The sequence below is a fragment of the Rhamphochromis longiceps genome, linkage group LG8 (assembly GCF_057381845.1).
Source record: "Rhamphochromis longiceps isolate RC_006_pf linkage group LG8, R_longiceps_female_GT1.1, whole genome shotgun sequence".
Lineage (NCBI taxonomy): Eukaryota > Metazoa > Chordata > Actinopteri > Cichliformes > Cichlidae > Rhamphochromis > Rhamphochromis longiceps.
The window spans coordinates 13,272,117-13,288,371 of record NC_140564.1 but is presented as its reverse complement, the minus strand read 5'-3'; the positions used below and the strand labels follow the sequence as shown (position 1 = coordinate 13,288,371).

Sequence of the window (16,255 nt, the reverse complement as noted above, 5' to 3'; positions counted from 1 at the left end):
ATCATAACTTCTCTTTTTTGTCAACCAGATCAGAAACGTGAACCTTTTGTGAATATTTTATTTTGAAAATAACATCTTTTCCTTTCATATTTTGCACAAAAACAGTTGTTGTAGTTTTTGCGAATTTTATTTCTGTTTATATAGACAAAATGCACCACAGGTTATAATTTAATTTAGTATAGTTAATATTAATGCAAACTTAGATAATTTTCTTCCACAATGTGCAAACCTGAGTAGATACTGCATAGAATTGAACTCAAAAACAAAAATACTGTAATTATAATAAATATAAAACGAACAGGATTTTCCTGATGGTTTAAATCCAAACGTTTGTGGAAACTTTACACAGAGTGTTAAAATAGCGCAAACAAGCCGACAATCCTTATGCCAGTTCAGAGTACTCTGTCACTAATAGATAGATGCTGTGAAATAAGACCAACACAACACTACATCACAAACACCTCACTGCATCTAGTGGCATCTATTTCAGTATACTTCACTTTGATCATTTGTTGTCTGTTTTTAAAATGGATTATTAAATTATTAATTTAAAAAAACACCAATGTTGGCAAAATAATCAAGTTTTTTACTCTCTGTTTAGCTGCACCAACAGGATTTTCAGTGTTGTGGCGCAGGCTTTGTGAATTTGAACACAGCTACACATGGACGCATGGCATCTTCCAGCTCTGTGCTCTTATGGCTTGTCCAGCATGGGCCTCATGGTGATAAAGGGAAAGTTGTACGTGTGGGGGAGTCCCTGATGAATCGTGAAGTTAAAGGACTGCCATGAAAATGGGCGCAGACCGCCCTGGGTCGTGGGGCCATTTATTGCCTCGGCGACCAGCTGGAGCGCCATCTGGTAGTCCGTCACCTATACCGTGACACAGAAATGAGGAGGGAACAGGAACATGTGAAAGAAAGGTAATTTAATGCTTCTAATCAAATCTTGTTGCTTCATTTGAAATACTGGCTTCAACCACTGCACAATTTAACTTAAACTGAACTGAACAGAAATCTACACATAATTAATGTGAATGAATCTTATTAACTTTGGAGAGTGTTTTCATATTTTGCCAGCAGCAAATATATTTTTTCACTTAATCTAGGAAATATCTAACAGACAGATTAGCAACAGTGTTTGCACACACATTCACAAATGCTAGAGGTGATAACCTGGCCTTTATTCTAATACCACCAGGTGATATGACTAATATCACCTGGTGGTATATCTTGTTTGGGGCATCTATATTTGGACACTAGATTTACATATCGGTTTTATTGTCGCCATATTAGCACTGTGGATCACAGACAGCAGTCTAACAAAAAGATATACTCACTGATTTGTGCAAGGCATCTCGGTTGTTTGTGAGCATATTTGTCCCAGACTGATTAACAAGGTGCAAGGTTTGTAATTCACTGTGATATAAAAATGAATGCTAGCTTTAGCAAGTAAAAAATTATAGGTTTAAAAAAAAAAAAGGTTCTTACTGGATGAGCTCACTCTGCAGTTTTTTATTACAAACAAATACAGAACAGCTGATGGGCAGATCAAACTGAGAATTTGAGCGCAATGCTCAATTCTGTGGTATCAACTTGTCAATCACAGGTTAGACACGCCCTGAAACACACCCTGATATACTCCCTGTTTTACTCTAACGTAGAGAATCAACATCTTGCTCTATTAAAAACAACACACACCTAGAAATAGTTAAACAAATAACAAAAGGAGTAAAGAGAAAAACTGCAGCTTTAAAAAAAACAGGGAATTTAAAGGGCATGTGACAGCGGTGACTCTTTAACCAAAGGTTATATCGGCAGACAAAAACACAAGCAAAACACATGCTGTACTTTGTATTTTGTTTTTATCCTCACACTGTAACAGAGCTGATTCTGGCCTAATGTGCTGGTGTCCTCTGACCTTAGTGTCGTAGCAGCCCCCTGGCCGTGGCCTCCTTGGTCTCAGGTCGTTGCGGCAGCAGATGGTTTTGCAGGGATGGCCCTTTGAGTAGGGATCTTTCTTGTAGTCTGAAACAGAAGCAGTCTGACGTTTAGTCATGCTGCTTTCACTTTGACGGGAACAAAAATATCCTGGGCTATTTGTGTTTTCTGTGAAGTGCTTTGAGCTCCAGAGCGGACATACAGCGCGAGGAACAATAACTCTGTTGTTTCACCTACTGTTGTATCTCATCATGCGTTTGAGGGAGCTGAGGTCGGACACCTTGGCCTGGTCCCTGCGGAGGATTTTAGCTCGGGGACAGAGATCATAGGAAAAGTCTTCCCCGTATCTTTTCCACATCACACTGTACCCACTCAGGTTGTAGATTTCAGCATGAAATGGTATATTGTATGACGGCCAATAACCTGTTAAATGGAGCACACTGGAGGGGGAGGTCACTCAGAAATCAACAACAGCAGTAATCACACAGATACAGGTGGTTTCTTACCTCTGCGTAACGCCCGAGTCTGATCGGAGTGCTTGACTTTGCCGGGAATCTGCTCTACAACAGTCAGAGCTCCATCCCTGATGCTTTTACTCAGAGAAATCCTGCTCAGGTCCACCACCATGTACTGGCTGTTATATGTGCCTGAAATACAAAGGAAATACAGATCCACTCCTTCCTGTCCCATGGACACTTGGATTTTGTGTGTCAACAAATATTGGAGGGATTTTGTGAGATGTGGTACAACTTTATTTACCTTTACTCACTAAAAGACCAATACTGAAGTAATGTAATCGGTCTAGCTCATGTTGCTGCATGTTAGCTATCCTACTGTAAAATGAAAGCTTACATGTACAGTCTCGCATGCACCTGAGGGATTTGGATCTAGAGAGGGAAGCACATAAACTTTTGGCTTATTAGATACATATTTGCACATGCCATAAAAACCGAAAACATAACCCGATCTGAATGAAATGACATCACGGTCTGCAGGTCACTGCAATAGCTTGGCAGGATGGTGAATCTGAGCGCCAATTCTGCTGTTTGTTAAAGAGCTGTCAGTCTCAAGAACACCCTGTCCTGTTTTCTCCTCTGCCCTCCATAGCAACGTGATGTGAAAGATCAAAGCATCCTTCCCAATTAACACACACAAGCATTGTGTAATTGAGAAGAACGATGTGTTTGAGAGACTGCTAAATCTCTATGGACATGTGTCCTGTGAATTTTTGCATTGCCAGCATTACGTCTAAAAGCCAGAAGGCAGGGCAATAACAGCATGCATTAGTGTGAATTAGTGGCTCCATATTACTTACTTACTTACTTTGGCTTACTTTGGTTTTGAATAAAGCCTCAAAACTCAACTTGCCTTAATTGACATCACTGAAATCTCACCTGAGTTGTATCTGGAGAAAACCTGCGCCCACTCCTCTCCGCTGTGCGCCAGACCGTTAGCCAGTCGGACCCTCTGCCAGGCCAGCAGGCTGTGAGGACTGAGCTGAGAGAACAGAGAGGCATTGAAGACGCCGATGGAGGTCTGAGTCATCAGCAGGCCGCTCCCAAGGAGGTAGAAGTCATCCAGAGACATCAGGAAGCCTGGAGGAGGAGAACACGCAGCAGGTTTCTTTTTGACAGTCAACAAAGGAGTGGGGGAGGGTTGGGGGTCATTTGATAAAGTTGGAGCAAACCAACGGTGTCGTGATTAGATCATCTGCAACTCACAACATGCTTAACTTGTATTTATTAGCAAATGGAATAAGTATCTTTAACTCAACCAGTGATTTCTGATTTTTTAAAGGCATTTTAAGGTTTTTTAAGGTACTACAGTAATATTAATTTGTTATTAAAATATATAAAGTCAAGTGAAACAATCCTGCTTTTTATGATTACTTGTCTTGTTACTTTCATTTATATAGCACATATAAAAAGGGAACAGAGCTTTTAGTTGCTTCTTCACATGTGTGGACCTCTGATTATGTGCTAATGGACTCTGGAAGGAGATGCAGGCTCCTGTTGTGCAATAATAAATATTAATTTGCCAGTTAAGCTGATAAATGAACAGCTCATGTGGGACAGACAGATAAGCAGAGAGGTTTTGCTGTAAATGCATTTTAAAAATCATTTATCTGTTAATTTATTCTGAGGTCTGTTTATTAAAGTGTGGCTTAATCCAAGGTGATTTTCTCCTATCATGACAATAAAGTAATCTTGCCTTGTCTCAAATGACTGCATGCTTCCTGAAATGATTTGCACACAGCAATAAAAATGATGTCCCAGTTTCTTTTAGCAAGTCTTTAGCATCTTTTAGCTCAGACGTTTTCAGTTTTCTGGTCTGCAACTTTATTATTTTGATTCACTCAGGAAGCTGTTTTTAGCATATAAAATCTGAAAACCCAGTATACAGTATAATATCTGGACTCAACAACAGCCATACAGTGTTTGTGACCAGCTGCTGAAAATGGGTCATCAGTCAGCCCATAAAGTACTACATTTTGTATTTCCCTCAGCATTTAGCTCTGATGAACTGGTGGTGTATTAAAGTATTTATATTTAATGCACCATGTGCATTCTAATATTACTCTCTATCCACTTGATACGTAACTGTATGCTAACATGTTTCCCATTGTGGTCACGTGTTAGTGCTGTGCTCATCACCAACAAATGTGAGCACTTCAATAAAAGCATTATTTTATAGAGTTTGTGTGTGCTCCTATAATGCCACAATTTCTCCCAGTAATGGATGTCACAGCAAATGTGCAAAGAAACTGCAAAACATCCAAGTGATACATCACAAACTCTACAGGCCTCAGTTACCATGTTAAATATTGACATTAAGCACAGTGCAATTAGCAAAAGACTGAACAAGCAGTCTTTTTTTTGGAAGGATTTCCAAGAAAGAGCCTCTTCTCTCCAAAAAGAACACTGGAGCATGCCTCAATCTGCAAAATTGTAGCTAAATAAGTCACAAAACCTCTGGACCAAGAAGACCACAAGACCGTAGTGTGCAGCGCTACATTTGCTGAAAACCAAACACAGCATATCAGCACAAACACCTCATACCAACTGTCAACACTGCGGTGGAGGGGTGATGACCTGAGACCTTTATGGTCACCGAGTCAAGCAAGAACTCCTCTGTGTGCCAAAGTGTTCTAGAGTCAAACGTGACGACATCTGTCCGATAGCTAAAGTTTGGCTCAAATGGGTTCATGCAACATGTCAACAATCCCATGCACAACAACAAATCTACAACAGAATGGCTAAAAAAAGAAAAGAATGAAAGTTCATAGACCCAGTCAAAGTTCAGACCTCATCCTGACTGAAAGCTGTGGCTGTACCTCAGGAGAACACCCCCAAACCTCAATACACTGAAGAACCTTGTAAAGAACAGTAGATTGAAGTTCCTTCACAGCGACGTGAGAGTCTTTTAAAGTCATAAAGAAAACAATTATTTCAAGTTATTGCTGTTAAAGGTGCTTTTCATGCTGTGAAAACTTTATTTTCATGTGACTTCATAACTTTTGTTAAAGATATGACTATCACGCTCATGAATCGCAAGTACCAGATGTGTTATCAGCATTCCTTTTCCGATTGCGTGTATTATAATTATTTCAAGTTTCATCTTGCCATACTACTTTTATGTAGAGTTACACCAGGTAGAATTACTCTATACTACTTTGTATTCTATACATGAAAAGGAAAAATAATAAGCTCCTCTGAAAAAACACATCCAACTCCTGCACTAGAAGTACAATATTAATATTATTAACAATAGAAGCCAGATGTCTTTGAATATTTCCACCACTGAGACTGCCCAGCACCTCTTCTTGTTCTCATGGTGCCGACCTGCAGTGCATGATAAATCCTCAGTACTGTTAGAGGGGAAGCAGCTTAGGAAGGCCGCAGAGGGCACACATCACCTCTGCTGACCCCATTGTATTTCATCTCTTTGTTTCAATATAGTGAGGTGATATCCTCGGCCTGCTGCTCTCTAAATATAGTGCTTTAAAACCACTTGTGTCCTGATAGGACTGTAGTCCACCAGAGGATTTTTTTATGGCCTGGTCCACTTGACAAATCTTTGGCCACAAAATTTCTCAGTCTCCTCTAACTCTACAGCGAGGGGAGTATAGCTCCGTTCGAGCATGTGCATAAACACACGCGGGATTCAGTGTTTTCTCATTACTGCCTAAGCTGCATGCTTTGCAGGAGAATTGTGTCGAGTAGGAAATGTTCATTGGGGATTTGGGTTAATTCCTAGATGTCAGTGTTCATATTTTCCCTTGTGGATTAAGGATAAGAAGTTCACCTCCCCTCGGAGCTTTTGCAAGAAAGAAGTGAGGTCTGTTCTTTGAAAAACCCTCTTCTTCTGCAAATTGATCTTTTTTTCTCGAGACACATTGATTATTTGAGTATATTTATGCATATAAGTGTGCGGTTGTGCGGCTCTTATACTGTATGTGATATAGTAGGAGTGTGTGTACCAGGGTAGCTGCTGAACGACATCTTTCCAGTGGCTACGTGTGTGTCAGACACCTTGAAGTCCCAGTGTTTATAGATACGCATGGTGGCTGCATAAGTATACCAGCTAGAGTGGCCAACTAGCAGGTTCTCAAAGCCTGGAAGAACCTGAGATACAGAGAAGAGAGAGAGAGAGAAACATCTATATTTTTAAAAGAAACAAGACACAATCAGTGAATCATAAAAGAAAGAGTTTAACGTGGATGCAACTTTATTAAGATACATTAAAGGGGTCTTAAAAAATCCAGTAGCACACATCCATTTGAACTTTGTTCCATAGATTGTTGTACGTGAAAGAGGAAATAAGCCCCTTGCAATGGCCTTTTACACTCATCTAAAAGAAGAAAATCCTGCTCACAGAGGCCAATAAAAGCAGTTAGGTTTGTGTTGAGGTTTTCCCAAGGGCTCCCTCACATGAGCCAAATGAGCTTGGCCTAACCTTTATGAGAGCTGTGCAGTGGCCCATTCCAGGCATCCTGAAAGCGCCGGACCCTGCGGAGGAGTTGGAGCGAGGTGTCAAAGCTGGGACAAGATCCAAGAGGTCACCGACACCATTTAGAAACTGGACCGTGAACGCTGATAGAGGCTGCGCAGGAGGGAAAGAGCAAGTGGCAAGAGATCCATGAAATGACTGTGACAACTCTCTCACAACCACAAACACACACATACACACCTCCCTGTGTTTGCTTTTGGCCCACAGTGCAGCTCCTGCGTGGAGTCCATCCAGCTGAGCCAGGATCAGTCCCATATGCCTCCACAAGGGGTCACTGTTTCTCCTGAGCTTCACCTGCTCTCTGGCCCACTGGTCTTGTTTGCTGGGGTTTATTCAAATTTTAGAATCAACGTTTATCTCTTGATGGTGCAGTTTTACATCACTCTAACAATCAATAGGTGCATAAATATAATTTGTAAATTCTGTATAGACAGTTGACAGTTATGAGGCACTATCATAGAATGTATATAAAAGATGGATGTAGACGTCCGCTGCCTAAAAGAGTCTTGTAAAGTTTTCAGCTAAGCTTTGCTGTCTTGAACCCAGGTGTGGCGGTTAAGGTGTGAATATGACAGAGAACTGACGCATACCACTGCATGCTTTATATTTACACAGCTGTGAATGAGAAAGTATTTGACTTTCATAACAACAACCACATCACCAGAATTTATCAAGTAAGACTTAAGACTGAGCCCATAAACTTAGTGTTTCCTGAGGTCACAGATTAAGTGAGCATTAAGATAATTTCCCTAGACTTCTACACAGTCTTTGTGCCAACAGGAGAGTCACCTCCTGCAGGCTATTAAAAGCAGAGAAGGGCTACACCCATCTTTTATATACACTCTGTGCACAATACTGGTTAATCAAGCCTCTGAAAAAGCATCTTGAAGGCAATGGAAAACAAAGAGAAACGCTTATAAATCTAGTATTAGACATGGGATTACTCTTAGCTTAATCCATGGCTTTGATTTGATATAATTTAACACTGTACCTCAAAAAGTTTTTCAAGGGCTCCAGAACCTTTTCATCCTTGATCAGCTGAGGGTACATGTTGGAGTAATGACTGAACATCTGTCTGCAATGGAAGGAGAATAAGCAGTGAGGGATTAGCCCACATAAAAGCAGTCCACATGTTACAACCAGAGCTAGCAGCTACACCTAATAAGAAATGTAATCAAAGTGTAACGATATATTAACTGAAGTTGACCTGTATCTGCATTAGGTGTCGGACTGCATTGCTGCCACATGATTGGCTCACTTGAAAATTGCATTTATGGTGCTTAGTGTATTTTCATGCTTGCACTTAGCCTGTGCTGCTCACCCAGCAGTGAGGTAACCTTCCAGGTAGCCAGCCAAGAAGAAAATGGTCTCATCTTCCTGAGTGATTCCTCCATAGCCTGCATTGATCTCCAGGATGCCCCATCCTGAGAGGAGCAGAGTGTCATTGAAGTACCCATAGGCTTCCCCCTCCGTCTCCATCAACCCCTCCTTCAGGATCACACTTTTCTGGGCAGCATCCCAGTGCACAGTGGCCTCTTGGAGCTCTACCATTGTAGAAGGATGGGTTACATGCTTGAGGTTAGATAACACACATTATGTAAGATAATGTCATGACACCGATAGAATAATTACAACAGCTTTCTCATGTGTTGCTATTTTCTGTCAAATTAATATTAATTGCATATTAATATTATAAGAACACTAACACAATGTTGTGTTCGTGTCCTTGCTTGAATATACAAGCATTTTTTTCAACTTACATTTGTTAACATAAGTGTTACAAAAACATTTTAAAAAAGAAAACGTGTTTAAATGCATTTAAATGGCTATGGTATTTCGAGTTACATGTTCAAATAGTGTTACATTTTAAAACTGTTAAATTTAGCCGGGAGAGAACAAAGTAACTGTCCATTAAAGAAAAGCTATGTAAGATATAACCATACGCCTTCTTTTATAGCGGTAAATATATTTATTTTGTGTTTAGCGTTCAGCTAGAGTTATAGGGATATAAAATTGGTTCCCGCCGTGTACAGACACGCCACAGTAAGGTTACTCACGGTAAGTTTGGAGCTTGACGTTCACTCTTCTGAATACATCCGTGGATTTTGTGGATACAGCTAAAGTGCTCAGCAGTACGCAGAGTGCCATTCTGCGTTTTTCCATGTTAGCCGTGGAGGTCTGTGTTCTGCCTGCCTCTCGCCTAGTTAGACATACATATTCTTCAAACGTATTAGGATTTGTGAAGATTTTCTTCTACAGACAACGAAGCACTTAAACTGTGTCTAAGGTGCTTGTTACGATAGCGAAAAGTAGAACACCCCAGATGGGACTCGAACCCACAATCCCTGGCTTAGGAGGCCAGTGCCTTATCCATTAGGCCACTGGGGCCGTGTACAAAGTAAGGCGGGGCCAGTGTATTTTAAGTACAGCCGTAACCTACTGAAATAGTGTTCGTATTATCTTTACTTTTTGTACATTATCATTATCTGCATTGTGCTGTTCATAATAGTCAATTTAATGTATGTAGTTATTTTTTTTAATTATATGAGCTCATCCGAATAAAATATTAAAGCGTCGTACCCCAAAGACGGTAAAAGATCACCATGGTGACGTTCCGTTACACGGGTTGTTCCATTATCATTCAGAAACAGGAAGATCTTATGAAATTCTAACTAGTAGGTATTAAAATGTGAACACGATACCCCCCCCCCCCCAAAAAAAAAAAAAATGTAAGACGATGGATTAAATTTTAGTTTCTTTAAGGGTATTATGGTGGACATTTTTTCCCGAATAGTTTGTGCGAAAGTCGTGGAATGTTTCAGGATTGCCCACTTTGGACAAATGGAAAATTCGCACTTGCGCAGTGGCAAGCATGTTCTGCGAGAAACGGATTCAGGCGAACTTAAATAAATACCCTGTATGGAGGTAAATATGTTAGCTGTATATTTAAATTGAAACAGCATTACCTAAATACTCTGAGAGGCAGGGGATAATTTCATTAAATTGTGAGATATAAGTAATTCACGCAGCTAGCCACCTAGCATTAATTTGGTCGTGCACCGCTAACGACGGTAAACACAGTGAGAAGCTAGGTGAAGCTAGCGTTATCTTAAAAATAGTAATTCTCTTTCGGGTGCTGTCTCTGATCTAGGACCTTAAAAAATCTCTGAGGATGCCTCTGTTTGGAAACCCATTTAGTCCTAAAAAGGTTCCTCCACGTAAATCCGCCTCCTTGTCCAGCCTCCACACGGTGAGCTAATGAATTTTAGCATCATTCACACACTGGAAACACTAGTTGTACAGCACGTTCGGGGGGGGGGGGTTAATCTGCATAACACCCTGAGAGATAGCATTAACCGTTATTTATACCTTTTTATCTTTTTTTTAGTTGGATCGTTCAACTCGAGAAATAGAGCTGGGCCTTGAGTATGGCCCTCCTGTGATGAACATTGGAGGTCAGGTCTTGAAATTTGAAGAGGGACAGTGGATTACAGGTAATGGGTTTTCTGAATAATTACCTTTTAGTTCTCTCTCTCTATGTGTGTCTGTGTGTGTTATTATCTGGTTCCTTGTGGCCAACACAGCATAAACGTTTTTTTTCTCCTTTGTGAAACCAGAATCTGGTGGAAATGTGTCTAGTAGGGAAGTTCAGCGGCTTAAGAAAAAAAATATCCAGCTGGAGGAAGAGAATAACGTATTAAAACTAAAGATTGAACTTCTCCTGGATATGGTAAGATCAATTGTCATTACATTGTGAGTAATATTATGGATGTAATATTAGGCTCTGAGGTAGGAAAGGTTTTTTTTTGCCTCCTCTGTAAAGCTGTTATAACTGCATAATACTTCTTTTTTTACAGGCTGCATATTATATTTAAGTTATAAATGTAATTACCAGTTCATTCAATTATATAACGCTTACTTTTTCTTTTATTTGGCTTTTATTTATATCTTATGAACTTTTATTATATAGTTCCTATGTAGAGCACTTTGTTTCAGCTGTGGTTTTTTTAAAGTGCTTTATAAATAAAGGTGATGATGATAATGATGATGATAACCCGGTTTGTCGCAGAAGGAGTAAAATAGTGATCTTTAATCTTTTCCTTCAAGTTAACAGAGACTACCGTAGAGTATCACCTGATGGAGAAAGAAGTGGAAGAAGTCAAGACTCAACATCGAAGAAAAAAATGACAGATCTGATCTAGTGCCTCCATTGAATAAAGCGTTTTCTTCCAAGTAAATATTTTTGTATCGATAGATAACAGGACAAAAGTAATAATATCATCCATTTTCCTCAAAATGAGGATTCTTGTGTGTTACATTTTACTCTTTATTTTCCGCTTACTGTATGTTTTCTGTTTTTAATTTGTTGAATTATTTCACCTTAAAAACCTTCTTTGTTCAATACACAGCCAATTTTCTACACTTTGTACATTTGTATGTGATGTAAAACCTGCTTTTTAATATAATTTTTTTCTATTTTCTCTTTGGATTAAAAGTAAACTCCATTGACAAAAGGCATTTCTTTTTGTTTGACTTTCGGTTTTTAGAAAATAACATTTGTGAATTGTTGGATTCATAGCAGCTCTAAAAAATATACAGTAACACAATAGAAAGAATAAAATAAGAAAAGTAAGGCTTCATTCACTATTACAGCTTTTCATTCAGCTCCACTTCCAAATAGAGCAAAACCCTCAGTATGCCTTCCATATACTTACTGAGCAACTTTTGGGTGGTCAGAATTATTTATAAGTATTTTTAATACATAGCATACAGAGCTTCATTTTTTGTACATTGTTTTTTATTTTATTTTAACAAACAATAAAAACATGCTTTTGAAACAGGCTCAAACCCGTGAAAGGAAAAGGGAAACCGGAGGTGTTAGATTTAATTCTTTTATTAGTTTTAATAGTGCATAAACCTGCACAAACTCTGAGGCTGGATCTGTATCTTGAATGTCAGCATCTCCTTCCCAACCGACCAATAAAGCCTGATTTATGCGTGAATTATGTTATGTTGTTCAGTCAGTCATAGGTGTTTATTGAGCACTGTATAAAATTCAAATAATCAAATATACGATTATGATTTTATTTATTTATGCATTATTATATTATTAAACAGATAAGCGTTACATGCCACTTTTATGAATGATTTAAGTCTCTTTATCCAATTGGTCAATGCACCTTTCAATCAAATGCGCAGTGCAGCTTATAGTCCCAAGTGCGCATGCGTACGTCTCCGCGAGCGAAAGAGGCGTCTGCCAATAGCGGGAGAGACGAAGTACTTTTTAGTCTTTTCATCTAGCACTTTAAATCACCGGCGTTTCGAGTGAACTGTTGTATTATTCTTTGACGTTGTGGTGGACTTTTATAGAACTCACCTATAACAATGCCTCGTGGTGGTAAGTATTAAAACGAAAATTCACATAATGTGCCTGTTTTTGCGAGTACATTTTAGCTAGCGGATCATTAGCCCTTTGAATTCACACATGCTTAGCATGTTTAGCATGCTACATAGTTAGCATAATGTAATTTGCCGGTAAGAACGGTTTATTAAAGGCACCAGAGACGTACCGATATCCAATTATTTATTTGTTCTCACGTGAGCTCAGATGACGACTTGGTGTTAACTTAAACCTCAATAGTCTTTTTTTGTTTTGTTTTTTGGTTGCTTGCTTTTAACCGCTAATACCGTGCGCAGAGAAGAAAGCATCCGGGTCAGTTTACATACATAATCAGTTATTGAAATTTCTATTTGGAGGTTGTCTTTGTACCAGTTTACATCACAAATATATGGTCAAACTATTCGGGTTTTTTTTCTTTGTCTTTGTCGGTACGTCCTTCTAAGTCGTCGGCTGTTAGATTTTCCGGTGAGGGGAGCTGGCCCTCTATAAACGTCAGTGTGACTCATCGGCGCTCACGGTATCTTCTCTTCACGCAGCAGGCTGTGTGGATTTCTGAAGTCACGTTGTGAATTGTGTCATCAGCCAAAGATGGCTCTGGGCACTTGTTCTCAAATATAGGGCTACATGGTGAGAGAGCACCAGTATTTTTTTCATAGTTGTGTCTACCCAGTGATTAACTTTGCAGGTTGCTTATAAGTTATCACCCAGCCCCAAATAGCTGATTGTATTCTCAGAATGGTAATTCTGTTCCTCTGGATGCAGCATTTTCAGTGGGAGCACGCTTTTGTCGCTTATTCAAACGACTTGTTTAATGTTTTATGTTGCTAATTAGGGCTGCACGATTTTGCATAAAATGAGAATCACGATTTTTTTTTTTTTTTTTTGGCTTAGAATTGAGATCACGATTCTCTCACGATTTTCTTTTCCAATAGGCTATAAATATTTATTGCACTTATTAACTGCACATCAACTTCGTAACAATTGAAACTGAACATAAAAACGATAAATAAACATAAAAACAACAAATGTCTCACGTTTTGTTGTTGCCGCAAAATGTTGTACTGCTTGAAATTCCGTCTCCACCTTTGCTCGACACTGCGTGTATAGAGCAGGTAGTGCAACAATAGAAACGCACTGTGTAGCGTTTGTCTAGGCCTAGGGTGTTGATCATTTTCCTAAATCCCTCGTTTTGCACAGTGTTGATGGGAGCCATATCTTTGGTCAGGTGATAAGTAATAGCCTCCGTAATGTCTTTGTGCCTGCGGAAGTTCGACGGGTATAGGGAAGCGCTGTATAAGGTTCCCGTTATTGATGTTTGGGTGGTTGACCGGGACGGATTTTCTCCTGTCACTTTCTCGTCATCCCTGACGTGCTCTCCGTTGTTTTTTCCCTGCTAATTTTAGCATCACACGGCACAGCTTCTGTATCACGTGGTATAAGGCTCCGCCCTTGTCATTTGTTGAGCAGGAAGAGAGAGCGCTTGTTTTCATGCAGATTACGTCCCGCATCAAAATGCAGTACAATAGTCGTCGTCGTCGTATTTTTTTTTTTATTTTTTTTTTTATTTTTATTTTTTTAAATCGTTGTCATTTGGAAATGAGATCGCACATAAGTATGAATCGAGATCGCGATTTTCTAACGATTAATCGTGCAGCCCTATTGCTAATAGATGGTCTTTTTGCTGCTGACAGCTTAAAAATTGTCTTGCAGGGAAAAAGGGCCACAAGGGCCGCGGGAAGCAGTTCAGCAACCCTGAAGAGATTGATCGTCAGATGAGAGCCCAGCGAGAGATGGTGAGTGAAACTTGTTGGGGGTTTTTTTTGTTTGTGTGGGGTTTTTTTTGGGGTTTTTTTTATAACAAATATTTGATTACCCTAAAAGACATTAAGTATGACTGTATGTGTATTTTAACAGGAAGAAAATGGTGGTGTAGAGAAAGAGGGCTCTTCAGAGTCTGAGGAGGAAAGCAGCAGCGACGACGAGTCTGAGGTGAATGTGTTATTAATTTGTCAATGGGTGAATATGTGTGTGTTTGTGTGAGAACCTGAAAATGCATCTTTTTTGTTTTTCACTGAATGCTTACTGTCAAAAGCACCGTTTAGACCAGGGGTGGCCAAACTCAGTCCACGAGGGCCGGTGTCCCTGCAGGGTTTAGATCTCACCTTGGGTCAACACACCTGAATCACATGATTAGTTCGTTACCAGGTCTCTGGAGAACTTCACATGTGGAGGAGCTAATTTAGCCATTTAAATCAGCTGTGTTGGTTCGAGGACACATCTAAAACCAACAGTCACACACAGATATGTTGTATACATTTGGCACCACACCATAAATAACATGATGGATGAAGAAATGTCTTTATAGGAAAACAACTACACCCAAATGATTCATTACAACTACAGCAGTACACGGTTCTTAAAGGTAGTTTGTGTAGAGAATTTGATGCAAGCCCTGTCATAGTGATTGGTGTTACAAAGGTTTTTCTTTCTTTATGTAGGTTAGAAAGAGGAGTGGAGTGGAGGGGCTTATTGAGATTGAGAATCCCAATCGTGTCGCTCAGAAGAGCAAAAAGGTAGCTGAAGTAGACGTCAGCGCTCCCAGAGAGCTTTCTCGCAGGGAGAGGTGGGTGTCAAACAAAAGATGTTTTGGTTTGTGCTTCATACCTTTTCAAGGGGACTAAATATTACTATCTTAATGTATCTTTTTCAGGGAAGAGATAGAAAAGCAGAAATCAAAAGAGCGCTACATGAAACTTCATCTTGAGGGTAAGACTGAGCAGGCCAGGGCTGATCTCGCCAGACTGGCTATCATCAAGAAACAGAGGGAGGAGGCTGCCAAGAAGCGAGACGAACTCAGGAAAGGTGAGAATAGTGAAAATTGTGCAGTGTGGAGAAAGTATACACCTTGCTGCTCATTTAAATAGCTGCTTTAAAAAAATATGTCGTTTCTGAAAATGTGCATGAGTGCACAGAACCACAGATTTATCCAAGATTTATTTCAAACTACATCTCTGTAACATCTCTAAAAGTTTGTAGATAACAATCTATCTGTCTGGAGCAGAGTGACTGCATCATGCTTGTTTCTGTGGCTTTTATATTGTGAGTAATGGAGCACTTTGCATCCTCAGTGAGTTGAGTTGCAACACAAAAGCTCCAGAACATAATTCAACATACCCTCTCTGGCTTGGGGCTGTAAGAGGATATGAGATTTGTTTGTACAGGGGGGGAAAAAAAACTTTCTGTGTAGACAAAGTGTTGTACTGCCAGAGAATACAAATGCATTTTTCTGAAATGAGGCAGGGCAGGAACTTCTAAGAAAGCGCCAGGATGTCTTGCAAGGCTTGCTGCTTTAGTGTGCCGTTCTCATAATTACAATAACCAACAGGAGACTTTATGACTCAGATTGTTTGGATGGGTTTTATGGAAATGTTTAGCACTTTGAAATTCAAAGCTTTGCACTGTTTTCTTTTTTTTGTCATTTTTCATCAGAGAAAGAAGCGGAAGAAGCCAAAGCAAAGCGCTAGTCCTCCACCTGAAAGCTTCGCCATGTACTTCACTCTCAGAGGGATGGAGGGAGAAGCAGAGGAGAACGGGGAGGGGACTATTATGGGTAGTGTCAGATCAGGACTGCTTTTAAACTCCTGTACCTCATTTTAAATCAAAGTTCGTGGGGCTTCCACGGCAAGAGAAAACAGGTGGAACAAAACAAGATGAAGAGAAATGGAACATTTGGAATGCCTCCAGGTTTCTTTAAAACTCCTTCAAGGTTCCAGAGGAGACAATCGCAGGTTTTCCAAGTGCTTCACAGCCTCTTCATTGCTCCACACCTACCAGGTTTTTAATTCAAAAGCTGCTGAAGTTATTTGCATTCCTTTTGATTTGTGCATTTTTTTTTTTTTTTTTTTT

General features: G+C 39.7%; 3 protein-coding genes and 1 non-coding gene across 4 annotated transcripts; 2 read left to right on the top strand and 2 right to left on the bottom strand.

The window, feature by feature from the left end:
* Positions 1 to 116: 116 nt before the first annotated feature.
* plbd1b (phospholipase B domain containing 1b) lies at positions 117 to 9,613 on the bottom strand. The gene is made up of 11 exons (XM_085415237.1): positions 9,006 to 9,613; positions 8,270 to 8,492; positions 7,940 to 8,023; positions 7,129 to 7,270; positions 6,895 to 7,041; positions 6,419 to 6,563; positions 3,333 to 3,533; positions 2,445 to 2,585; positions 2,176 to 2,361; positions 1,919 to 2,025; positions 117 to 871 (listed from the first exon to the last, which is right to left on the bottom strand). Exons 1-11 carry the CDS (start codon positions 9,109 to 9,111, stop codon positions 695 to 697), a joined length of 1,659 nt encoding a protein of 552 aa, XP_085271363.1. The 5' UTR covers positions 9,112 to 9,613; the 3' UTR covers positions 117 to 694.
* Positions 9,264 to 9,336, bottom strand: trnar-ccu (transfer RNA arginine (anticodon CCU)). Its single transcript has one exon. It is a non-coding gene; the product is annotated as a tRNA-Arg (tRNA).
* Positions 9,614 to 9,791: 178 nt separating the features above from the next.
* cby1 (chibby 1, beta catenin antagonist) lies at positions 9,792 to 11,912 on the top strand. Its single transcript, XM_085415789.1, has 5 exons — positions 9,792 to 9,873; positions 10,100 to 10,198; positions 10,337 to 10,442; positions 10,566 to 10,678; positions 11,056 to 11,912. Exons 1-5 carry the CDS (start codon positions 9,868 to 9,870, stop codon positions 11,134 to 11,136), a joined length of 405 nt encoding a protein of 134 aa, XP_085271915.1. The 5' UTR covers positions 9,792 to 9,867; the 3' UTR covers positions 11,137 to 11,912.
* Positions 11,913 to 12,179: 267 nt separating this feature from the next.
* On the top strand, positions 12,180 to 16,255 carry pdap1a (pdgfa associated protein 1a). Its single transcript, XM_085415788.1, has 6 exons — positions 12,180 to 12,346; positions 14,060 to 14,142; positions 14,264 to 14,338; positions 14,848 to 14,972; positions 15,060 to 15,211; positions 15,839 to 16,255. Exons 1-6 carry the CDS (start codon positions 12,334 to 12,336, stop codon positions 15,871 to 15,873), a joined length of 483 nt encoding a protein of 160 aa, XP_085271914.1. The 5' UTR covers positions 12,180 to 12,333; the 3' UTR covers positions 15,874 to 16,255.